Below are 25,295 nucleotides of genomic sequence, written 5' to 3'. Positions count from 1 at the left end.
GGCCCCGGCCGCCCTGCCGCGCTCCGCCGGCGCTGCCGCTCTTCCGGCGCCGCGTTCCATCCCGCGCCTGCACCTTCCGCCCGGCGCCGGCTGTCCGCGGGCCTGTCGCCGCGTTCCGTCGTCGCGCGGCCCTCGCGGCGCCCGAGCCCGCAATGTCGGGCCCCAACGGGGACCTGGGCTTGCCGGTGGAGGCGGGCGCGGAAGGCGAGGACGACGGCTTCGGGGAAGCAGGTGACCCGGGGGACTGCCGAAGCGACCTTTGCTTTCCCAGGGTTGCCCTCCTGGGAATGGGGGCCGGGGCCAGGCTGGGGGCTTGGAGGGGACCGCAGGAGCCTCTCTCCCCTCGCCCCTGGGTGGGTTGCGGCTGCAGGCGCCGGCCCGGGGGTTCAGGGCGAGCACCCGTGAGTGGGTCCCTGGAAACCGCAGCATTGAAGAACTGCGGGCAACCCGCCCCGTTTTACAGTCGGGGAAACTGAGGCCACTTCAGGTTCACTCGCCCTTTAGACAGTTGCTCCAGCCACTCCCTGTAGTCCGTGAGCACACGGAGGCTCCTGAGGGGGTGGGGCGGGTGGGCCGTCTTGGCTTAGCAGGAGGGGCTGCCTGGGTGGGCGAACCCGCCCTGCTGAGTCAGCTTCCCCAGCCACCTTGGCTGGTGCGACCCGGAGCCTTGGCGCCTGTGACCTGCTTACAGCGCAGCCTGTTGCCTGCGCGGCACTGCGGTGGGGGGGTGGGGGCGGGTGGGAATGGTGGTGGAGGGAGAACCATCAGCTGTTTTTCACCTTGGGAAGCCTCAGTTTCCCCATCTGTAAAACAGGAATAATGAGTAGTATCTCCTGCGTTGCAATGTGTCAGGATTAAATGAAGAAAAAAACAAATGGAAAATAGTTAATAGGTTCGAAGCATACAAATGTTCTTTGGTGAGTGGTTATTATTCTCTTTAGTAAAATAAAGATTGGTTTCTCAAGTGGGAGAGCAGGACTTAGTAAACGTGAGATAAGTATGGAGTCCGCTTTTTGTTTTGTTTGGGTAACTGCTTTATTGAGCTATAATTCACATACTATACAATTTATCCATTTAAATTGTACACGTCAGTGGGTTTTAGGATATTCAGAGTTGTGCATCTATCACAATTGTTTCAGAACACTTTGATCACCCGGGGTCTGCTTTTAATAAAGAGGTAGAGGACCTTCCACAGGGAGGTAAGTGGCAGGCTGGCTGGTTTGCCCTGGGCACTTCAGGTGAACAGCAGCCAGATGTGTGTAAGTAAGCCTGCAGTGGGAGCAATCGGGAAAAGCCGCTCACGTGTCACACTGAGGGGATGCTGGCAGATTCACAGGACTTAGTGCAGTGGGGAGGTGGCGTCCCAGGCAGAAGGCAAAGGCTTAGCACTGGAAAGTGCCCTTGGCACAGATAAAGCCTGGCCCCAGTGGTGTGGAGACACCACCCGCCTCCCCCATTCTGCACACAGAATGTGAGTGTTGGTAGTAATGACCATTTACTAAAAGTACTTGCTGTGGCCAGACCCTGTCTGAGTTCTTAATATACTGGAATCCTTACAACATCCCAGGCCTCATTGCCTTCCCAAAAGATCCAGTAACTTGCTGGGGTGGAGCAGAGGCTGGGACCAAAACCCAAGTGCCCCTGCTCCTTCTGAATCTTGGCTATGCCACCAACCAGCTGGAGGATCCTGGGTGGGTCCCTTCCTTCTTGGGCCTCTGTTCCCATCTGTACCACAAGGGGGTTGGACTCTAATATCCAGCAGGGACTTGCTAAGACTGTCCTTGGAGAGGTGTGCCAGCTCTGGGCGGTGGTGCTCTTCCCCAGAATGCAGACACACTTGCACGCATATCCCAGATACACTCCTCCAGCCCTGACTTTTTCCAAACACTGCCAGCCACTTCCCCTTTGTCCCAGACTGGCAGCTGAGTATATCTGAGTCATGGGCTGGCTCAGAACTGGGTCCGCAGTGGGCACGGGCCCAGACCTTGGATCCTAAGGGACACTGTGCTGCTGAGAGGCAGGTCAGGAGTGGCCATGGAGGAGGGAGTGATGGTTTCTGGTGGAGACCAGGGAAGGCTTCTTAGAAGAGGAGGCGTTTTTGAGCTGGTCCTTGAATAGCTGTTGTGGTTGAGGCATTCTGAGTGGCAGAGACAGGTGAGCAAATGCAGAAAGGCTAGAAAGTCAGAGGCTTCATTCACTCATCCATGCATCTATCCATTCATTCAACTAGTGCTTATGTGACAGTGAGGGCATCGGGGAGAGCAGTGAACACAAGAACATTCCCCGTCTCTTGAGCTCTGTAGTCTGGTGGGGGAGACACGGCAGCACACACTCACATCAGACAAGCCAGAGGTTGTGGAGGTGTGTGGAGGGCAAGGGGATCGGGACTAGAAGGGGATCCCATCTGGGGCATTGGGAAAGCTCCCTGTGGCAGCATCCACGCTGAGACTAGAAGGATGAGAGGGGAAGGAAGAACACATTGCAGGCAGAGGCAACAGCATGTTCAAGGAACCAGAGGTGGGCAGAGGTGGGTGACAAGAAAGGAAAGGGAGTGGAAGGTGGGGCTGGAGGGGGTGGGGCCTGGGAATCTAGGTGGTGCTTTTTCCTCAGGGCAGGGGGAGCTTCAGAGGAGCTGGAGAGTAGGGCCTGCAGGAGGACAGAGGTGGGCTCTGGCCTCTAGGCAGCTGATGAAGGAAGTAGAGAGGAGACTAGGCACCTGGCAGGACTTTCCTGGTAGGATACTGCCTGGCTGACCTCCCCCTGACTACCCTAATCCTAGAAACAAGGTATTATTTCTCCAAAGCCTTTCACTTGCGGTATCCACCCATTTTCTTTCTTTCTTTTTCTTTTTCTTTTTTCCACCCATTTTCCAGATGGTGACACAGAGGGTCAGAAAGGAGTACAGACTTGGCCAAAGCCCTTTTGTCTCACTGGGGAACAGTGTGGGGGAGGGTATCTGTGAACCCTGAGGAGACATGGGACCTTGGCTCTCTTTTCCTTTCCTTCCAGAATATGCTGCCATCAACTCCATGCTGGACCAGATCAACTCCTGTCTAGACCACCTAGAGGAGAAGAATGACCACCTCCATGCCCGCCTCCAAGAGCTGCTTGAGTCCAACCGGCAGACACGCCTTGAGTTCCAGCAGCAGCTTGGGGAGGCCCCTCCTGATGCCAGTCCTTAGGTTTTGGGAACTCCCAGCCAGCTCCAACCCTGCCTCCCTGGGCTAGGCTCTGGCCTAGGCACTCACCACCTGGCTTCAACACCTGCTCAGGGGCTGGCCTACAGGTCCCCCAGTGGGTCTGCCTGCCTTGGACACCCTTCTGGTACTCCCCTTGGCATGCCTGGGCCAGCCCCCAACATCCGACATCCCCTCCCGGGGTCAGGTGTGGGCCCTCGACCCACCCACCTTGCCTGCCTGCCCAATTCTGGGGCACTCTTCACTCTGCCCAGGCCTTGAGCGTCCACATTAAACGGGTCTCCAACACCACTGTGCCTCTCCTCTGTATCCTGGACTGAGGACCCCACTGGCCACCAGAGGGGAATAGGGCAGTGGGGGCATTCTAGGCACTGATCATGTGCTGGCAGTCATGGGCCTGCTGATAGGGTAGGGGTTCTCAGCCTTCTTGTATTTCTGTACACACAAGAAAAAGGTGAGGCAGGGCTTCCTCTGCACCCGGTGCCATCCTGGACAGCAGGTGATTGCCCAGCCCAGCCACGAGCATCGGACGTGCTATGTGACCCTGTAGATACACTCAGCTTCTCTGGGTCCTAGGGCCTTTTTTCTTTAAGACAGCCAATACCTATTCATGCTGTGTAACCTTGGGCATCATCCTCTTGCTCCTGGCCTCAGTCCTCCTAGTTGGCCAATAACAGGGTTGGTCAGGTTGTCTACCTCTAAGGGTTTTTTCAGATGGGGAAATACCAGAACCAAAGAACCAACTCCTCCTGGGCCCCATTTGCTGCTGATTCTTCTTTGGGTTGCCTGACAAGAAGGGCGGGCCCCTGCTATTGAACCACAGACTCAGAACCAGAGGTCAGGGAGGCCCCCCACTCCTGCCTTTCAGCTTCCATGGGGTCCAAATGGAGAGAGGCCAGCGGAGGGGCCCAGAGGTCTGGCCTAGGGCAAATCCTGGTCACTCACCAGATATATGGCCTCCAGCAAGTAAGTTACTTGACCTTACTAGGCCTCAGTTTCTCCACCTATAATTTGGGGATCATAATAAGACCTGCTCCCTAGGGTCCCTGTGAGAATTAAATGAGATCTGGTTGAAGGTAAAGGTGTTTTCCTAGCCCTGATCACCCAATTAAGAGGGAAACAGGCTGTGAGAGAGTACCTTGTGACCTCAGAGGCCCTGCTTAGGGAGCCGGCCTATGGCCTTCCAGCTCAGCCACCACACCATGCCTAAAGAGGGTGGGTGCTGGCTGAGAGCTGGCTGCGGTACTCCCTCCCGCCGTCAACCCAGACAGAAGGGCTGGTGGGCATTATGTGGCCAAACTACCTTCTTTTATTTGATTTTCAGTAAAAACACCAACCACATCAGAATTTCCACACAGACTCTAAAAAGCATAGCAGACCTAGACCCAAACAGGGTGGGCAGGAGGCATGCCCTCTATCAGGTTTTGAGGCGGGTTGAGCGCCGGGGAAGTGGGGGAGAAGGGGGTTGGGCTGTCACCTTGCTGGGGGTTTTAGCTGTATCCTGGCTGCAGGGCTGGCTGGGTGCACGGCCACCAGAAGTGAACAGAGCAGTCAAAGCGTTCCGGGCGTTGATCGCACACCGGCGGCTCACGGGCCTGCTGGTAGGGCTGGGGTTCTTGGCCTTCTTGTATTTCTGGACACAGAAGGTGCAGATGAGGCAGGGCTTCCTCCCCACCTGGTAACACTCCCTGCTGGCAGCTGCCTCCCCGGCTTGACTGAGACTGCATTGGGCATGCCATGTGACCTCTATGTGTGTGTGCCCTTGTGATACACTCAGCCTCCTGGGGCCTGGCCCTCAGCGTCCGCAGAACAATAGCAGAAAGGGCTGGGCCCCACCCCTGCTCAGATTCCCTCTGTGGGGAGGCCCTCTTGTTGGGGGGTGTGCCCATGGGCTGAGGCTAGGCACGAGGGTGGGGGGTTGGGGGTGCTGGCTGCTGGCTGCACTCATCAGCTAGGGTAGGTGAGTGGGGCAGGAGGCCCAGCTCACCTGCAGGTTCTCGAAGTGGGCCAAGGACTTGCAGTGGGAGAGCTGTGCTCCCGAGTTGCTGTGGTAGAACTTGTGGCAGATGCGGCAAACGTACCCCATTACGGGCACCAGGAAGTCCACGCCTGTGGGGTTGCAGAGTTTGTGCACCCATCCCCATGCCAACCTGGCATCCCACTCTCTCTAGGAGCCCATTTGCTCACTCGGCCTCCAGGTAGGAGAGAAGAGGATAAGGGGAGAGGCTGCCCGGCCACGATGCTGTGGCTGGGCCCTGGGGGCTGGGCCTGAGGACCTCCGCTTCTGCAGGTGGGGTCAGGGCTAGGGTCTTACCGTATGCGGTGTTTGGGTTATAGGTCTCTGAGCCTTTCCACTCCTCTATGGATATATCTCTGGACCTCACCTGAAAATACACAAGTGTGGGCCTTGGTTCTAAGATTCCCCCAAACTCCTCCCAGACGCAGGTGGGGCCTGCTTGGGGCTGAAGGCCACCCTTGCACCCCACCACCCACAGCCCATCCACAATGGCCCCTTTGGCTGCCCCTCACCACTCTGGACTGCAACGGGCAAGCCCCAGGAGGGCAGGGGCTTGATCGCCACATATCCCCACAGCTAGCACAGTGCCTGGCTCAGAGCAGCTGCTTTTCATTTCTTAAACAAAAAGAATCCAAGCTCCTCCAGCTCCTCGCTCATCGGAGGCAGTAGAGCTGGGACGTTATGAGCACAGGCTTTGGAGTCACATCCTGGCACCCAAGTTGGTGAGATTCAACCAGGAAAGTGCTTGGTACACTCCTGGTGTATAACAAATGCTCAAAAGGTGTTGACTAGAGCAGCCCCAGTGGCTTAGCCGTTAAGTGCTGCCTTCAGCCCTGGGCGTGATCCTGGAGACCCGGGATGGAGTCCCACGTCGGGCTCCCTGCATGGCGCCTGCTTCTCCCTCTGCCTGTGTCTCTGCCTCTCTTGCTCTCTCTGTGTGTGTCTCTAATAAAAAAATAAAATCTTAAAAAAAAAAAAAGTGTTGACTGCTACTATCTTCATCATCCTCATCTGGCACTGACTGTTCCTGTGTACCCCACATAGCTACCCCCATGCCCTTATTGGACTAAGAAGCCCTTTCCCTTCCTTGACATCAAAATTTCAGCCAGGCTTCGAGGCTCTCACATGTTGCTGCCCGTCCCGCCATCCTCATGATGTGCATTTACACCTGGTCATAAGGGATACAATCCTATTCATACTAAATCATGTCATGCATTTGTGCCTACAAATGCTAGCACTATGCCCCCTGACCCCAGAGAGATGGGGTGAGGTCCCTCTGAGCTGGGAGTCCAGCCTCCAGTCTGCCTCCCACACCCCTTCTGCCCCCAAGCACCTGCTTGCAGAATTCCTCCTCAACCTCGATCTCTTCTTCATCCTCCTCCTCCTCCTCCTCCTCCTCTTCATCACCCTCAAAGCAGCCCACGGCATCCACTGTGATGAAGTGGTCCTCATCTTGACCGGCTATCTCCTTCTCGAGCATCTTCAGCTGCCCAGGGGAGTGGGCCAGGGCTCAGGTCAGCTTTGGGCAGCTGAGGTGCCACCCCACCCACCTCTACCACACCCCTGAGAGTCCCAATCCCTCTAGACATGGAGTATAAGCTGGGATAAACCTCAATTCACTGTGTGGCCTTGGCCAAGGCTCTGTGCCTCTCTAGGCCTATGTCCTCCAAGGGAGCTGGTTGGGTTACCTCCTTGGCTTTGTCCTTGTGTCCCTGGGACTTCACGTGCTCCACAAACTTGCGGGGGGTCTTGAAATAGCGGTTGCAAACAGTGCAGAAAGGTCTCAGGGACTGCTTGGCAATCTGTGGAAAGGAGGGCAGGCCAAGTGGGTGGCAGGTGGTGTCCCCAGGTGCATCCCAGCTGTGCCCTGACACCTCATATCCCACCTACTGGCCACCACATTTGTAATCAGCTGGCTGTGCTCCACTCCTTTACCAGAATGTGGGCACGCACTCCCCCCGCCCACCCCTTGGGCTATGAGATGGGATGGCAGATGGCAACAGAGGACGGACATAGGGCAGGGAGAGAGAGTGGCTGCCAAGGAGGACACCCATGAGCCCTGTGGCTGACTGGCAGGGTGAGATGGTACCTTGCCTGATTGGACAGATGGAGACACTGAAGCCCTGAGAAGCCATGCTTAGGACTGATAGCCTTGCAGAGACAAAGCCGGCCATTTACTGCACCCCTCCCAACCGTGGGCTGGGAGACAGCCCCTGTGGGCACCCTCGCAGCTTGCCAGCCCTCATACCTTGTGGTCCTGTGTCCTGCGGTGCTGGATCAGGTCTCCCATGTAGTAGACCTGGCAGGTGTTACACCAGCGCCTTGGCGGGGGCTCTCTGAATGGTGACAATCAAAACAAGTATAGTGTGACACTGCTCTTGTTGGGAAAACAACAAGCCGCTCTCCCAAGATGCTCCATAAGTGTAATACAGTACAATGCCAATGGGATGTTTTTTTTAGAAACTCATTGTTGAATGGTTCAGAGATGCATCTGGAAGAATGCTTACACCAGAATAATAACCAAAGAAGGCTAGCAGGCGAAAAGATTTTTGGAAGCATTTGGGATACCAGGAGGCCAGCAGGACAGTAACAGCACTGAGCATACCTGGCCTTGGAAAGTCCTCTTTATCCTTCAATGTAGACGCCTGGTCATTCCTGGAGCTGTTCCTGCCCTGCCCTGGACCTACCCTCTCCTATCCCCCACATCCCCTACCCCCCTCTGGTGCCCTAAGGGGCCACCACCACAGCATTTGCTACAATGGACAGGGAGGACCCGATCCCATCCCTGCCCCCACTGGACTGTGATGAGCTCTGGGAGGCCAGGACTCTATCCTAGAGCCCTGGGCTGGGCACGGCATCCGCCCAGAGCTTCTGACTGCGTTGCATGAAGGAAGCTTATCTGAAGGACTGCCATGTTCTGTGTGGCCTCAGGGGCCCCAGTCAGGCTTCATAGGAAGACGTCATCAGGAGACGGTTCAGTGAATGTCCTACACCTAAAGCCTGTTCGCAGGATGGGCTACATTCTTCGACTTTTCTTTTGTCACAAGATCCGTCTTTGCACAACTGAGCTTCCATAGTCTCATGAACTCCCTCGTATTGCCCTATTTGTGAGCTGTTCCATCAAGCAGACAAGCCTGATCTAACTAATCCTACAGGTATGGAGATTTTAGACAGCATCCAATTAAAATTTTTTATCATAATGTTACTCTGTAAGGAACATCCTTGGGAGTCATCTTTCTTCTGTATTTATGATCTCTTCACCTAAGTGTAATTCCTAGGTCCTTGAGCAGGGGAAGGTTTAAAGCTCAAGAACATGCTATACCACCATGTCACAAAGTTCTTCTCCAAGTGAGAACCACCTAAGAGAGACACTGCTGCCTCTGGAGGGAGCACTCCGTTACCCAGGCCACCCAGGCCCTGCAAGCAGGGAGCTCCAAGCTGTGACGCTCTGTGAGCACGCAGGCAGAGTCCCCACCCCACTGCCTCCAGGCCTGTCCAGCCCCATGAAGGGGTTTGATTCAGCCTCCCTAGGCTCTGCTTCATTCTGATTCCAAACTAGCTGCTAGCATTCTAAAATTGGGAGATTGCACATCAAAGCTGTTTCTATATTCTCTAGAACAATTAGGAGACCTGATGCTGAGGGGCAGCTATCCTGTAAGATGGAGCCCATGCCCCCCAGCACAGCCCAAGGCAGTGCCAACCTGCTTCTCCCCTCCCTGAAGGCACCTGTGACTGCTGGTGAAAGGTCTTCCAGCTTCCATCAGCACCCCTAGCCCAAGAGCTAGTCCTGGACTCCAGGAGGGCTCATAAATAGGATCAATGAAGCCCCTATGACAATGAAAGGGGGAAATACAGGGTAGCTGTAATATCAGGCCATAAGATCCAGCCCCCTGATTGGAGTTAACACATATGCCAGGGAAGTAGGGGTCTGTGCCACAAACCGCTTCCTTTCCATGTAGGTAGTCACCCTGTTCCTGCCTCGATGGAACCTTAAAAAACTATCTAGTTCATGAATTCTTGCACTGCACCCTTCACCAAGCCGTTTTACAGATGAGGAAAACTGAGGTCCAAAGATATAAACAGTTAATGGTGTAAAGAGGCCTCTGGCAGAAAGCAACACTTAACCCAAAGGCAGACCTTGCAGATGTTGGACTCAGGGCCCCTTTCAGCTTTTGCCTGGAGCATGAGACTGTCTACCCCCAAGTACAATGCCTCAGAGATCCCCCCACTCACTCATCCTCTCTCTCCAGGACATCCCGGGGCACGGGCAGCAGGGACAGGAGGCAGGCTTGGCTCATGTGCTGGATCTCCCCGAGCCGCTGCTGGTGCTGGGCTCCCGACATGTGGTCCTGGAACTCCTGCAGCGGGATGAAGAGTGAGCCCCAGAACAGTGGGCGAGCACAGGGCCCAGAGGACAGGCCTGCAGCTTCATGGTCACCCCACTGCCGCTGATGCCATGCTTCTTACAGCCCTCTGGGGGCCAGAGGAGGATGGCAAGTGGAGGCACTGAGTGAGCACACAGCAGCCAGAGCTTCTGCTGCTCCTCCTGGACACTGTGTGGGCTCCTCAGGGACAGGGACATGACCTCCAGACCCCACGGCTATGCTCAGGATGACACAGGCAGCAACAGCAAATGGTCATAATATTAGGAGTATAACGCTGTTGGTAAGGCTACACTCGCTCTGGACTGGGCCTAGGGGCTCGTGATTTCAATGTCAAGTCACTGAATCGTCAGAACCTCCCAGCAAGGTGGGTTCTAATTGTTTCTTCATCTGATGCATGAGGAAACAGAGGCATAAGGAGTGGAACTCACCATCTGGCTTCTACACACCTAGTCAGGGCTGAATTAGACCTGTCTGCTGGACTCTAAGATCCTAACTTCTTGGCTAGCCAGGAAATGTTTTCAGAACAGATGCATGGCTTTCATGAATGGTGCTCACAGGGCCCTCAGGGCCACTAAGGCACGGCAGCCAGGCCCGGGCACACCCTGTAGATACCCCCACTCTGCCCACTGGACTCCCCTTCCCGGGACCTGGCCGGCAGTACCTGCTGACTGCTACAGTTGGCCTTACAGAGGTAGCAGAAGAACTGGAGGGTCTGCTTAGAGGGTGTGCTGGCAGTGGCAGGGGTGGCAGATGTGGATTCGCCAGCGCGAGGCACGGGTGTGAGGGGGACAGTGCTGAAGGCCCGGCTGTCACTGCTCTGCAGGATGGTGACCTTCAGGGAGCCTCCGGCACCCCACACCTGCAGCAGAGGCAGGGGCAGAGCTACCACCAGCTGGTACCTATGGTCGGCCAGCCCAGGCGCCAAGCATCCGGAAGCAGCATCTCACCAGACCCTCCCAACAGCCCCCTTCGCAGATGGGGAAACTGAGGTGCCGAGCTGGTAGCTGACTGCCCAGGCTCACAGAGCTAGGGTGTACTACAGCCAGGACTCAAGTCTAAGCCCACCCAACTGTAAAGTCCACCCCATCCCATCCTCCCGTGACAGATGGAGAAACCGAGGTACAAAGAAGGGGGTGAGTTTGACCACAGTTGCACTATGAGATAGAGCTGGAACCTGAACTGCATGCACAGGCTTTTGCTCTGTGCTTTACCCCAGAACACTTTACCTCGGGAGGGGACCAAGGCTATAGTCTGGGGATGAACAGGTTGGAAGGGACATGTCACCAAAAGCACCTCTGATTCTTCAGAGCAAAGGTGTGTGAAGGCAACACAGCAATGGTCAAACCCAGTCTGCTCTGCCCACGGGCCCCAGTGGTGGGGGTGGGGGTGGGGCACACAAGGGGGCCTAGGGGTGGGGGCGGGAAGGCCGTCCCACCACTGGGCCCCACGGTACCCATGCAGCCCCAGGAGCATGTCTACCCACCCCTAGCATCTCTCTTGCCCTTTTTTCACATTCTCCCACATCCAGGCCACTGGTCAACTCGTCCTGACTCTCCATGCTGCCCTGGGCGCCCTCTGGCTCTGGCGAGGCCTCCTCCAGGCCTGAAATGAAAGATGGGTCCATCTCCCACCAGGGCCCAGAGGGACCTGGGTGGGCCTGATAGCCACCTCCTCTCCCCACAGCCAGGATCCTGAAGCCTTTGGTGGGAACAGCCCCGAACCCTGGTCAGGACTGGACAGCACCAGGGGGAGGATCGAAGGGTCTTGGCAGAGCTGTCCCATCCCCAGGCAACCGGGAACCAGTGTTCACTGACCAGCTCCACTATCTCCCTTATCAGGAGGCGTCTCCAGCTCTGTGGAATGAACCGGCACCGGGGCTTGCTCCAATGCTGGTACTGACACCTGTAGCGGGGCCTGAGGCTGTCCCTCAGTGGGGTCAGGTGCCTGCACTGGCAGCTGCCCTGGAGGTTGTCTCAGTGGCTGCTCCGGCGGCTGGACCTGAGGATACGTCTGCGTCTGTGCCTGCTTCTGCAGCTGTGGCTGCTTCTGCACCAGGGGCTGGGAATGTGCCTGTGGCTGCACCTGTTTTTGCGGCTCTGCCTCCTTCAGCACCTGCTGCGGCCCCACATGGTCTGGAGAGGTCTGTGTCTGCACCTGCTTCTGCAGGAGGCGCTGCACTGGCATGTCCACGGGAGGCACCTGTGGCGGCGTCTGCGTCTGCGGCTGCACCTGGGCCTGGATCTGCAGAACCCGGGGCTGGAATCGTGGCAGAACTCGGGCTTCTGGCGGCTCAGGCAGCAGCTCGGGTGTCTGTGTCTGCTTCGGGGCTGTGGTGCGGGCCTGCGGCTGCCCCGGAATCCCCTTCTCCGTGGGCAACTCTGAGCTAGGAAGGATCCAAAGATATCTTCCAGTATCTCCCCATTGGCCCCAGGGGCCCCTCAAAAAGGGTCAAGACCCAGTTCCGTCCTAGTTTTAGCACGTACAAGCTGGGCATTGGGGCAAGCCCCCGCAGCTCTGCCAGCCCCAGTGTACCTAAATAAGTTGGGGGGATCACTCACACACCACCTCCCACATCTGCTAATATGTATCCAAGGCCCTGTAAAGTCTCCCATCCTCTGCCCATTCTGAGTTCCCAGATACACATGTTCACCTTTCTGACCCGCCCACCTAGCCTGCCTCCAGGTGGCTCAGTGCCAGAGAAAACATTGGAGACTCTCCGGTTGGAGACTCCAGTGAGATGCAGAATTGGGTCTGACCTTCCTTCAAGCCAGACATCAAGGCCCTTTCCTTACTCCAGCTCCGTGAAGGGTCCTGACCTACACCCACCCCCAGCCTTTGCAAGAATGAGAGTAGGAGGCACCTGGGCCCTGGGTGGGTTTTCAGCATGGTTTACTTACCTCTTTGACCTCTTAGCTGGTGGCTCAGATGCCTCACAAGACTCGGGAGCAGGTGCTACAGTGTGTTTCTCCTTAGCAATGCCATCTGGGCAGGGTGGGGAATCCTGGTCTGGAATGGAGGGCAGATGAGTGACTGCCAATGTCATGAAGAGTACAAACTAGCTCCGAGAGATGGGGCCTGGGCTCCCCCTCCCCCCAAGGGCCCTGCCTCCCAGGTCTGCCTCCATCACCGACCCTGCACCCACATGCCCCAACCTGTATCCTCTCCAAAGGGCCAGCAGCCTCCCTGTCTTACCTTCTGGTGTGTCTGCTTGGGGCGCGACAGCTTCCTCAGACCCCTCTGGGGGGTCTGACTCATCTTCCGCAGGCATTGTCTGAGAATAAGAATCCTGCTTCCTTTCAGAAACTAGTTTTGACATCTGCTGCCCAGTTAAGCATAACCTTAAGTATACCTTGGCCCAAGAGTAGCTATGACAGTCTCCTAGGGGATGAAGGAGCCTGGGGACTCTGTGGGCCCAGAACTGCCCAGAGATGATCCTAAGCACCCCAGGAATCCTGTCTAGGCGGGTCCATCCAGCTGCGTGGCTGTTAACCCAGATTTGGGGGACACAGAGGGCCCCTCCTGACTCCCCAAGTGACTTCTCCATGAAGCAGCCAGAAGAATCCATCTAAAATGCAAACCTGATCATGTCTTTTGTCTTTCAGGCTAAAATCCTCCTATGACTCCTCTGACTCTAGAGTACTCCTTCCTCACCCAAGCCCAAAGCCACCTCCCCCACCCACCATCCAATTGGACCTCTGTCCCCCCGCCCCCACCCCAAGCCACCTCCTCACTCTCCCCTTCACCCTCTCGGTATCCACACTGGTCTTCTCTCTGGTTCCCCCAAATCCTAGGCCTCTTCCCATCCCAGGCCTTCACCCAGAGCCTCAAAGGCACTTCTTGCAAGAAGCCCTCCTGACCCCAGAATACAGGTTCCCAAAGGAATTTGGGCTTCCTCTTTATGGAATATTCCACTCTTAAATAATTGGTAGGAACATTATTTGCATTAATGTCTCGCCATTGTCACTACCCTCCTCAGCCTAAGACTCCGTGAAGGGTCAGGCTAGATGCACCATCCACAACAGAAGTCCCTACAGGACTTAGAGATGTTTGTTAAATAAATGCACAACTCCGGTTGGTCCTGGGCTCCAATTAGCCCCTGCTCCCTAAGCTGAAGGAACCTGCTCCCAGTGGAAACGGGCATCACATCAGCACTCCATGCCCTTCAGAAACGACCTGGCTCTCACCCTGCATGACAGGGGCACTGCTGGCCTATAAGTTAGGAGGCCTGGGGACTGGGTCTGTCTCAACAGCAGTGCAGCCCAGTGGTGTCTGTCTCGACACCACTCCCTGACCCTCAGTTTACACAGATGTCAAATGAGTGGCAGGAGCACTAGACAAGAAGAATATGTGAAGACAGGCCCAACTGGCAGGCTGGAGGCCGGGACCCCTCTCTGGAGGGAAATGCCTCACCTCCAGGTGTGAGCTGGCCTTAGAACCCGAGAAGGGGGGCACCAGCCTTGCCCAGAATGCTCTCAGGAGTGTGCTGTGTGTGAGGAGCTGTCAGGACACTCGGGCACAGGACAGTCCCTGAAAGGAAGTTATCCCCAGGCAAATCTCGCTTCTCTCAGCTTATGACAGAGAGAGGCACCTTTCACATACCCACACACCCACACCAACACTGGGCAAGGCACAAGGAGCTAGGGGTGCAGCTCTAGAACCTTAGGATGGCAACATGTAGAGTTTAGGGTTTTGTAACATTGTTTTACCCAATTACCTTTCTTTTACTTCCACCTACAGCAATTAATTTAGACTTTTTTTTTTTTTTAACATTTCAGGTAGTAACATAATGTTTCTTTGTGAAATAAATGTAACCGACAAGAACCTAATTCGTTTAAAGCTAGGTGGCTCAGGCTTTTGAGTTCTCCAAACGTAGCAAGCCAAATTGAGATATCAGATTTTGAAGACTTGCTACAAAAGAAAAAGGAATGTAAAATGCCCCGGCCATTTTTTAAAATATTGAATAAAAGTTGAAATGATAATACATATATATTTTTTACATATTGAGTTAACTAAAATCTGTTAGTAAAATTGATTTCACCAGTTTCTTCAGTTTCTTTTTACTTTGTTGATATGATGGCTAGAGAGAGACATTTAAATTCCGTATATGGCTCATATTCTCTTTCTACAGGGCAGCGTGGATTTACAGAGAACCATCACAGGACACCTAAAACTAATATAGTGTCCGGTGTCGTTTTTATCTCCAGGTGTTTACAAAGACAGAAATATTCGGTAAAAAATAGTACTGGTGGTACTATTGTGGTATCTGGACATGGCAAAAGTCAATGCAAGAATATTTGAAATTTGGGAAACACTAGACAAGGTCAATTTACCCCCCTCTTTTTACAGATGGGGAAACTGAGGACAAAAAGGGATGTGACCTGCCTAAAGGCCAGTGTGAGCCACGTGGGTAGAACTGGGCTGATACACAGGTATGACCTCCTACCCCATCCCCATCCTCTGTACCCCACTGCCACTTACCTTGCGATTGGGAGTAGTGGATGAGGGAGTGCGGGCCTGTTTCTGGGGAGTCCGCCCTGAAAGGTTGATCTGGGAGGGGTTCATGGGGACCCCGACAGGAGGGGGACCCAGCAAGGATTGCCGAGTTGCCTGGGGAAAAAACTGCTGTAGATTTGGGGTGGTCAGCTGAGGGGGTGTGAGGCTGGGGGCCGTCAGGGTTGGGGTTGCCAGGCCGTAGCCACGGAGGTTACCTGTGGGCAGGAAGAGGGGAGAAGAGGGATTACAATGGGGTTCACATGGTAGAGGCCAGGGTCAGGTGTCAGTGCCCCAAAGCATCATGGAAACAACACAGATGACTTTGACAGGGACATTTCCCACACGACAACAGCCAGAGAAGAGAGATGAGCACCAGAGGCCCACTCCCACCTTAGGCACTGGCGGTGAGGGGACTTTAGGGCTGGTTTTCTCTCCAGCTGAGGAGGAGAGGGACACTGCTTTTCCCTCTCCAGATGCCTCCCTGGTCAGCCTCCCCTGCAACCTCACTCACCCTCTGAGGTATGCTTTAGGGTACACCTTAAGATATGTGAAAGACCCAGCACAGTACCCATAGGGAGAACCAGCGAGTTGACTGACTGGTCCCTGGAATAAGAAGATACTCTCCCATCCCCCTTCACCCCCACCCTCATCAAAAATCTACTGCTGGGATGGTTCAGCAGTTGGGCGGCTGCCTTTGGCTCAGGTCATGACCCCGGGGTCCGGGATTGAGTCCCACATCAGGTTCCTGCGAAGAGCCTGCTTCTCCCTCTGCCTATGTCTCTGCCTTTCTCTCTGTGTCTCTCATGAATAAATAAATAAATCTTAAAAAAAAAAATCTACTGGGAACCAGGCACTTGCTAAGCATTTCCCACGCACAACCTCAGTCATTCGACCCAGCTACCATCAGCATACCATAGGTATTATGTCTCTACCAATAACAAAACAGGCACAAAGCAGAGGTGCAGCTTGCCCAGGGTCTCTGCTCATTCTGCCTCCACCCCTCTCCACCTGCCTAAATCCTTCCATAGCTCCCTGCTGCTTGGAAAGGAGCCCATTCCTCACCGTGCAGGGTCTGGCCCTGCCCTCCTCCCAGGCTTCCTTTCTTGCCCGTCTCCCCACACATGCATCCACTACACTCCAGCTATATGCTTCTGTGCATCCCTCAACAAGCCTCATTTCTTCCTGCCTCCAGGCCTTTGCATATGCTGTTCCTTCTGCCCCAGCTATTCTGCCCCCCACTATCTCCTGGTCATCCTTCAGATCTCCCTTCAGGTGTTTATCATCTGAGAGGCCTTCTCAGATCCTCTCTGTGTCTCCAGAGGCCCCAGCTGTTCTAGGACTAGCTGCACAATTTTTTCCTTGTCTGTTTCCCACTGCCCACCACCCAACCACAGTGGGAACTCCTATAAGGGCAGGCACCTCATCTAGCTCCGAGGCCCACTGCTCAGGAAGTATTTGAGCCATAAAAGACAGTTCAAATCTTTGCCCCAAAGCTGGGACAGGAAGCACAGGGGTTGAGGACATGGATCAGAGGAGCTCTAACAGCTAGTTCAGGTTCTATAACCAAAGCTCTGTGAGCAAATCAATTTCTCCTTCTTAGTCTCAGTTTCTTCATCTGTACAATGGGATAATAATAGCACTTGACTCACTATTTTATGAGGATTCAAGGAGATATACAAGTGTGCCTGGTATACGGTAAGTGTTCAATTAATATTAACTTAAAACAAATACATGTACATATATGTGCAGAGAGAATGCCAACCGGCTCTTTAAAAAGATCAAGAGATCTAAAAGATCTAAAAGATCTAAAAGAAAAATGGACAAAGGACATGGACGAGTCACAAAAAGAAATACGAATGTTTAACAGACAAAAAAACTGAACTAGCACTCCAAGAAATGTAAACTAAAACATTAATGATACAGCTTTTTTTGCCAACCAAGTTAGTAAATCATATGTATATACATGTATATATATAAAAAAGTATATAATACCCAGTGTTGCCGTGGGCATGGTGAGACCGGCACTGTCATACGTGGCTGGTGGCATTGCAAACTGGTCCAGTCCTTTGGGAAAGCAAGTTGGCAATACTTATCAAGAGCCATAAAACATCCATTCCCCCAACCCAGCTATTCTACTTTTGGGAATACATTCTAAGGAAATAGTCTCAAACAGGATATTCATCCCCATGTTATTTAAAACGGAGAAAAAAGAAAAAGAAAATAAAGAAAAAGGAAGCAGCTGAGTTTTGGTACATGAGCGCTTGCCCTCCAGTAGAATACAAACAGCCGTTAAAAAATAACTTTTACAGAGATGCTCAAATCATCTGGTAAATGATCATGCCATTCTATTCCATGAAAAAGAAGTAAGATTCAGCCTTTCACTTACATGTCAATAACCAACCACAATCATATACAAATTCCTAACTTTGAGCCTAGAAAAAAATGGAGAAAATGCACCAAAACCCTGACAAGTGTTGTTGTTTTTTCCTCTAGGAGGGAAGTCTATAACAATGTGGGTTTCCTTATTCTCTTAAAAAAGTTTTTTTGCTTTCACTTTTCTTTGAAAAGTGTGACTTTTAAAATGGGAAACAAAAAGGGGGAAATACATATGTATATATTGTGGGTCCCTGAGTGTGGTTTTCTCTCTCCACCTATCCATTGATCATTTGTAAATAAACTCCAGGACCTTCCACGCCCATATGGCAGGCCTAAGAGTGACAGCCATTGCATCTTCTGACTTGGCAGTGTATTCTGCTGGATGGCAGGACAGGCTAGTATGTAAGAACACAGCTCTGTAGCCAGACCTGGGCTCTAACTCTCTTTCTAATCCACACCTAATCCCTGTGTGACTGTGAATACATGATTCTTCTCTGAGCCTCAATTTTTTTCATTATAAAATGGGATCATGAGTGTGTCTCTCAGCTACCCCCAGGGTTATCAGCAGAGTCAAGGAATTGTGTTTGTAAAGGTCTCAGGACAGTGTACTGCCCAGAAGAACCACGCAGCAAGCCACAGCTACCACTTGGGAAGGGCTGGGTCTGCACATGAGCCATAAGTATCTGGAACAGCATCTTTGAAGGAAGAGCTGAGAAGCTGCTCTCCACGTAGGGAAACAGACAAGGACACAAGCTTAATACACAGGGCTAGAGGCACCTACTCAGAGATGCAGGGTCAGAAGGCTCAGGCCTTCATATAGCTGAGTGACCCAGGGCAAGGACTTGGTCCAGACCCAGCTCTGGACCTCGGCTTCCGTATCTGTCACATGGGATGTGGCGGAGGGTGGTCCGAAGAGATCTTTTCATCCATCATCTCATCTAATCTGAATGAGAACGAGCTATGATGAGTGTTGCCTGCAGAGCCAGCACTGTGGCCAAGGGCACACCTCTACAATCAGACCTGTGTCCAGCTGAGACAACTTTGGGACTCCACTTCCTGGAGCCTCAGAATCCTTGTCTGCAAACTAGGACGCCAAGAGTAGCTCCCTCTCAGAGTTGGTGTGTGGACTTGGTGAGATTTAGTGCAAATGGGGATGCTAGGCCACGCCACTAAGAAGTCAGAGAGGCCTACCTTGCAACTGCTGCAAAAGCAAAGCTCTCTGTAGCAAAGACCCGTTGAGGAGGGAGGCAGAGTTGGCACCTTGGAGATTCAGAAGCTGCTGCTGTGTCTGCTGCTGGGGAAGCCCCCTGTGTGTTGGGAGAGGGTATCAGAGGGCTTTGGGAGAGTCAGACCCCCCCCTTCCTTCACCTCCATTCTCAGCCCCTCTCTACTGCAGAGGAACCTCTTAAGGTAAGAATTAATGGCTTTCAAGACTGAAAAACAGGGATGTCCCTGGGAGAAAGGGCTGGGACGGGGTCTCCACGCCAGGGGCCTGAGTGACAGGGCTGAAACCGCCCCCGCCCTCGGGAGGGTAACTCACCGGCTGACGGCTGCGGCCATGGGCAGCGGGGCTTGCGGTGGAGATTGTTGGAGCAGCTGCTGGAGCTGCAGGAGTTGCTGCTGCTGGAGCTGCTGGAGCTGCTGCTGCTGGTTGAACATGGTGGCTGAAGGAAGGACATGGGGTAAGCCACGACACCTGCCTCTGTGCCCATCCAGGCCCACCCATGGCCTTCAAACACCTGCCCGCTGAGCTTCACGGTCACACCCCAGTCCTGCCAAGAGCCTGCAGCATTTGCACCCTCATGCTTTCAATACCCCTCCTCCCGCCACTCTCCGCAAATCTTGCCAAAAGTCCCTCCCAACCTGGCCCACCATCTCTACTCCCCTGGCTCGGTCCTTCCAGGGGCGTCAGACCCAAATGCACCTCCCCCCACCCCCAGCCTTTCTCGCGCCATCACTATGCCAGCCCCTCTCCACACCACACCCCTCCCTCGTGCCTATTTTGCGTCAATAACAGAACCCCAATCTTTCGCTTTGGCCTCTGAACAAAGTGGGAGGCAGGCTTCCGCCCCCCACTCCGCTAACCCCTTCCTCTGCAGATCCAGCCAGCAACCCACGTCAAATCCGGTTACCCCACCTGCCCGCGACGCCCGCAGCCTCCAGCCAGCCGGCCTCTGAGCCTTGCACGCGTCCACCAGGCGCGCGGGGCCCGCGGACCTCGCTTCCCCGAACCCCCGCCGCAATCGCCCCGCCCCCACTGGGGGCTCGGCCACTTAGAACGCCCCGCGGACCCGGCCGCCGCAGCGCCCTCTGGAGGAGCGGAGGACCCGGCGCCGCCCGCCGCCCGCCGCCCTGCGCTCGGGTCCGGCTGCGGGGACGCCCCCGCTTACCCGGCGCCTCGGCTGCGGCGGGCGCGACCGTGGGCTGAGAGGGGGCCCTAGGCAGCGCAGACCCTCCGCCCCGCGTCCTCCGCCCCTGGAACCGGCGGCTCCGAGCCCGAGGTCCGTCTCTCTCCCGGAGGGGTCTGTCGGCTGGCGGGGACATCGCGGGCAACTTCGAGAAGGACCGACCCCAATCGACCTCCCCGCGGCTGCCACTGTCCCGCGATCCGGAGGCCTCGCGCGGGGCTGGGGTGGGAGGGGCCGTGCAGGCGGCCGCTGCACGTTCGAGGACTGACCCGGCGAGAGGGTGACGGGCACCGCGGGCGGAAGGGGGTGGGGAGGTCCGTCCCAAGGTGCTTCTTCGAGTTGACTCGGGAGGGGGTGAGGAGGGCTGAGTGCAAGGTGAAGACTGCGTTCATCCTGACCCTGAAATTATCCGGCCCTCAAAGACTCTAATTACCCCTCGGCCGCTCATCTTGGCGTCCCCGTCCTTGGCCCCCACCTGAGCCTAACAACCCGCGGTTACTAAGTAGCAATCCCTTTCCCTTTTTCTGTTACCTAAACCGGTCCATAAATTTAACAGCCCGGGGCAATCAGCTCCTTCTGCATTAAGCGCAGATTGTGCGCGGCCGCAGCGCGCAGTGGCGCTAGAGGCTCGCAGATTGGAGGCCGCCCTGCGCGCTCTGCCGCGGAGGGGAGTGTCAACCAATCCCTGCAGTCGTGTGACAAGCGCTGCGCTGAAGTTCGGGACCCGCTCCACTGCAGCTCCGAGCTCCGGGCGGCAGCGGCACAGATGCCTAATTCCGCCTGGATTTAGTGGCTCGAAAGTGGCTCAGCGTGGCCACAGCACGAGGCAGGGGCCGGAGTCATCAGGATGTGGTGCCCTTGGGTGGAAGGGCAGGCTGGACCGTGGGAGCTTTGAAGGCCTGGCCTTGGGCTTTATCCCTGAAGGGCAGGGAGCGCTAGCAAAGTCTATGACAACAGCCCATCTCCCGGGATTAGAAAACTCACGCTGGGGGCGCCTAGGGTGACTCAGTGGTTGAACGTCTGCCTTTGGCTCAGGTCATGATCCCGGGGTACTGGACTCTTCCTCTGCCTGTGTCTCTGCTTCTCTCTATGTCTCTCATGAATAAATAATATCTTTTTTAAAAAACAGAAAAATAGAAAACTCACTCTGGTGAGAACCAAGACGGAGCCAAGATCCAAGCCCACTGACACCTTGGTCCCAGTGCTAGCAGAAGTTGAATCCCGACTCCACTACTTTCTGGCTGGGCCACCCAGATGCAGGCAGGAGTCCTCTCTGAGCCGGTTTCTTCCTCTATACAATGAATGCTCCCTCCCTGGGTGGGTGTGAGGATAATATTACATAATGCATAGCGCTGTGTAATGTGTAACGTAGATCTGCATTCAAATTGCTGAAGTAAAAAAAAAACACTAAAAATAATGCTCATGCTGGTGATTCTATATTAGTTCATCTTTCTGAAAAGCAATCTGTAAATGCTCTATCAAGACTCTTGAGGGACACCTAGGTGGCTCAGTGGTTGAGTGTCTGCCTTTGGCTAAGGGTGTGATCCTGGGGTCCTAGGATAGAGTCCTGCATGGGGCTCCCGGCAAGGAGCCTGCTTCTCCCTCTGCCTATGTCTCTGCCTCTCTCTCTCTCTCTCTCTCTCTCTCTCTCTGTGTGTGTGTGTGTCTCTCATGAATAAATAAATAAAATCTTAAAAAACAAAACAAAACAAAACAAACCTCTTGAATGTGCTCTGCCCTTTGACCTGGCAACCCCTCTTGTAGGAAACTTGCCCAAGAAAAGAATCAGGAGACTTTTTAAAGCCAGCACGTCATTCATGGGACCATTATTTATAATAGCTATCTGGAAAGTAATCAACTTTAGGAGAACAGCTAAGGAAATCATGGTGTTTGCCTCTTATGGAGTAGCACACAGCCATCAAGAATTATGCTTTCAAAGACTATGTAAACACCCACAATATGATGTGAAGTGAAATCAGCAAGTTACAAAATTGCATACATAATTATGATCCTAATTTTGTTTTTTGTTTTTTAAATATTTTATTTTTTATTTATTCATGAGAGACACAGAAGGAGAGAGAGAGGCAGAGACACAGGCAGAGGGAGAGGGAGAAGCAGGCACCATGCAGGGAGCCTAATGTGGGACCGATCCTGGGTCTCCAGGATCACGTCCTGGGCTGAAGGCGGCACTAAACCACTGAGCCACCTGGGCTGCCCATGATCCTAATTCTGGAAAAAATAAATATACGTGTGTAGTGGGCTCATGGAGGAGGTTCATTTTCTTTCCTTTTTTCTAATTTATGGTATCGGTTTAGATGACGTTTTCATGGGGAGGGAGTTGAACATTTTAAAAAATGTATAAGACTTTGTGTTGACTCCTTGAAGACCAGACAAGACAATGGCTGGTAACTCCTTGGGGGATACTGTTCAGGGCTAGCCTCATGCTAATTGCTTTTAACCAATCCCTTGCTGGCAAAGCCCCCCAGTGGACTATGTTCAGAGGGAGAAGAGAGGCACCATCTCTTTGGATTTGAAATGAAATCTGAGGCTGTAGCATCACCTGGAGGCCTCTTTCTTGCCTCTAATCTGAGTGGCACCTTTTTCATGTAATAAACTCTCATACTCACGTAGATCTGCATTCAGACCTGTTTCTGCTCCAGGAATCTACCCATCCCTTCCCATGATGCAACCTACCACTTGGTGTGACTATTACAGTTTGGGAATGTATTTTAATGCCTGATAGCACAAGCTCCCACCATTATCAGCTTTACAAAAAATTTCTTGCCAATTCCCAATTGTGTAAAAATTTTTTTCCAGGTAAATTGTAGAATGACTTTGTTAAACCCCTCCCCCAACTCCCACCACATCTCAAGTTTTATATAATAATATATATAAGAGCTCCTTCAACTTTGATGTGCATAGGAATCTCCTGGGGCTCTTGGTTAAGTGCAGGTTTGTGATCCAGCAGACCGTGAGCAGGGCCCGAGATTCCATGTTTCTGACAAACTCCAGGTGATGTCCAAGCTGCTGTTCTGGCATCAGTGATAAGCAGTACCAGACCTATAGTATGATCCCATTCTATAAAAACAAGATGAAACAAAATGAATATATATATAGGAAAATCCAGAGAATAAACACCGTATAAGCTATAAATATCTGGGTTATCTGTGGGTGGGAGGATAACCAGAAGCTTTCAAACACAGTGTAAAGTCTGACTTTTACAGTAAGTTTCACTACTGTAACTAGGAAAAACAACGAGCCGTGATGGCACCCTTCTGGGCAGACATCGGCAAACTGCACCCCTTCCCCAAATTAATGGCTCCACACCAGGCTTCATCTCTGCCCTCTCTGGTTCTCAGAGCATAATAAAGGGCCTGGCCCTAAGCAGCTGCTCAGGATGGGCGTTGTGTGTAGCTAATACTCCAGCTGCCTGGAAGGCTCAATCAGTTGGTTTATTTTTTTATTTTTTATTTTTTTAAATTTTTTTTATTTTTATTTTTTATTTATTTATGATAGTCACAGAGAGAGGAGAGAGAGAGAGAGAGGAGAGGCAGAGACACAGGCAGAGGGAGAAGCAGGCTCCATGCACCGGGAGCCCGATGTGGGACTCGATCCCGGGTCTCCAGGATCGCGCCCCGGGCCAAAGGCAGGCGCTAAACTACTGCGCCACCCAGGGATCCTTCAGTTGGTTTATTTATTTATTTTTTAAAGATTTTATTTATTTATTCATAGAGACAGAGAGAGAGAGAGGCAGAGACACAGGCAGAGGGAGAAGCAGGCTCAATCAGTTGGTTTAATCAAATTCCGGTGAGCACCAAGCCAGGGCCAGGCCCCTCACAGGGATTCTAATCTTTCATTATCCCCATTAGCCAGATTAGATAACTGAGGCTCAGAGATGGGTAGGGACCTGGATCACCTAGCTTGACTAAATCCCTCCTAGGACAGGACCTGCTCATTCTCCTCTGCCTGTCTGGAAAATCCCCCCACCCCCAGATGTCCACATGGGTCACTTCCTTCAGATCTCTGCTCACATTTTTACCAGAATCCTACTCTCACCACTCTAAACAAAGAACAGCACTATCCACCCACCCCCCTGCCCGCTTAGCCTTCTTAAGCTTTCTTGCTTTCCAAAGCACCCATCACCATCTGACAGAGTCATATCTATTGGGTTATTGGTGCTTTGTTTCTTTTTCCACATAGGGGTATAAGCCACATATGGGAAAGGACTTTGTCCATTTTGCTCACTGCTCTGGGCTCTAGCATAGTGCCTGGCTCAGTTAATATGCATTAAACAGGTGAGTGAATGCAATCTCTGTTTGCCAGGCCACTGCTCTCCCAGCAATGCTTCCCCACCCCCTAGATTCACAGCAGGGTGACCTGCTGATGCCTAACAGCACAGGATAGGCTGGCTTTTCTTTCCTAGACTCCTTGTGGGCAGTCCAAATTAGGTTCCTCTAAATCAAAGGTGGATGGCTAGGGCTGGGGCCCACGGCCTCTCCATGTGAAAGGGATACACAGGGTAGGGCTATTAGAGTCCTGGATTTGAGTCCCAGTTTTACCACTATCCTGATGGATTGGGACAAAGACTGACACTCTAGGACAAGAAGTCCCAACTCTCCCAAGAAGGCCTTCCAAGGGTCAGGCCTGGCTCCTTCTCATCATGTAGGTCTCTTCTCAAATATCACCTCCTCAGAGAACCACCCCAACTCCTCCCAGGCTAAGTGGACGTTTTGCACCTACATAAGTACCTCTCTTCACACCCTGTTTACTTCTTCCATCACTGTTAGTGTACACTATTTTCATTTTTACTCTTTCGTTTACCTGTTTTTCATTTCCTGTCTGTCTCCACCCACCCAATGTGAGATCTGAGGGTAGAGACATTGTCAGTCTTGGTCACTACTGTAACTCCTCTGCCTACAACAGGGACTGGCTTAGAGTAGGTGCTCAATAAATATTTGTTGAATTAATGTTCTGTCTCCTTCTAGAAACGAGGAAACTGAGGCCTAATGGTGGGAAGGGGCATGCCGCCATGAATTCTACCTAGAGTAGAAGGCAGTGAGGCAGAGTGGAACTCCAGGTCCGGAGACTGTGACCTTGAAGGAGACCCATCTCTCTCCAAACCTCAGTTTCCTCATCTTAAGATGGAGTGAGACAGCCATGACCATTATCCAAGAGGCCTGGTACTAGGGGCGAGACCTTGCTCATTTCCAAGAATGATAGCTACGGTGCAGCATCAGAGCTCCCCAGACACGGCTCAAGCGCCCCAAAAGCCGCAAGCGGAGAAAACTACAATCCCCATAATGCCACAGGCGGCACCTGCGCACGGCAGCCAGCCTGCAGCGCTGAGGGCGCCCTCTGGCGGTAGTCGGGCGCAGAGCTCCGCTCGGCTCCTGGAGGGGCGGGGGGGGGGGGTCCGCGC

At 53.3% G+C, this 25,295-nt stretch overlaps 2 protein-coding genes across 5 annotated transcripts; one reads left to right on the top strand and one right to left on the bottom strand.

Moving 5' to 3' along the window:
- On the top strand, nt 1-3,488 carry BBLN (bublin coiled coil protein). The gene is made up of 2 exons (XM_055326779.1): nt 1-231; nt 3,010-3,488. The coding sequence occupies exons 1-2, from the start codon at nt 153-155 to the stop codon at nt 3,180-3,182; spliced, it is 252 nt and encodes an 83-aa protein (XP_055182754.1). The 5' UTR covers nt 1-152; the 3' UTR covers nt 3,183-3,488.
- Nucleotides 3,302-19,701, bottom strand: CIZ1 (CDKN1A interacting zinc finger protein 1). 4 transcript variants are annotated; one of them, XM_055326772.1, is made up of 18 exons: nt 19,606-19,701; nt 19,009-19,132; nt 18,660-18,775; nt 17,085-17,156; nt 15,078-15,307; nt 12,792-12,885; nt 12,497-12,605; nt 11,682-11,982; nt 11,414-11,597; nt 11,083-11,201; nt 10,261-10,458; nt 9,448-9,572; nt 7,463-7,550; nt 6,903-7,016; nt 6,548-6,700; nt 5,512-5,581; nt 5,185-5,306; nt 3,302-4,830 (listed from the first exon to the last, which is right to left on the bottom strand). In XM_055326772.1, the coding sequence occupies exons 2-18, from the start codon at nt 19,125-19,127 to the stop codon at nt 4,615-4,617; spliced, it is 2,430 nt and encodes an 809-aa protein (XP_055182747.1). In that variant the 5' UTR covers nt 19,128-19,132; nt 19,606-19,701; the 3' UTR covers nt 3,302-4,614. The 4 variants fall into 4 exon arrangements, with proteins under 4 accessions (XP_055182747.1, XP_055182733.1, XP_055182741.1 ...); XM_055326758.1 differs by having other exon boundaries at nt 11,414-11,982; XM_055326766.1 differs by lacking the exon at nt 17,085-17,156 and having other exon boundaries at nt 11,414-11,982.
- Nucleotides 19,702-25,295: the final 5,594 nt, after the last annotated feature.

The sequence above is a fragment of the Nyctereutes procyonoides genome, unplaced genomic scaffold (assembly GCF_905146905.1).
Source record: "Nyctereutes procyonoides isolate TBG_1078 unplaced genomic scaffold, NYPRO_anot_genome, whole genome shotgun sequence".
Taxonomy (NCBI): Eukaryota; Metazoa; Chordata; class Mammalia; order Carnivora; family Canidae; genus Nyctereutes; species Nyctereutes procyonoides.
The sequence above is the reverse complement of the archived record's forward strand: the minus strand, read 5'-3'. Positions and strand labels throughout refer to the sequence as shown.

Excerpts from the sequence above, each read along its gene's own strand:
- BBLN (XM_055326779.1), top strand. The coding sequence starts at position 153 with ATGTCGGGCCCCAACGGGGACCTGGGCTTGCCGGTGGAGGCGGGCGCG. Across the intron at positions 232-3,009 it reads CGACGGCTTCGGGGAAGCAG|AATATGCTGCCATCAACTCC; the intron begins GTGACCCGGGGG and ends CTTTCCTTCCAG.
- CIZ1 (XM_055326758.1), bottom strand. The coding sequence starts at position 19,127 with ATGTTCAACCAGCAGCAGCAGCTCCAGCAGCTCCAGCAGCAGCAACTC. Across the intron at positions 12,606-12,791 it reads CCAAGCAGACACACCAGAAG|ACCAGGATTCCCCACCCTGC; the intron begins GTAAGACAGGGA and ends CCTCCATTCCAG. Across the intron at positions 9,573-10,260 it reads CCAACTGTAGCAGTCAGCAG|GAGTTCCAGGACCACATGTC; the intron begins GTACTGCCGGCC and ends ATCCCGCTGCAG.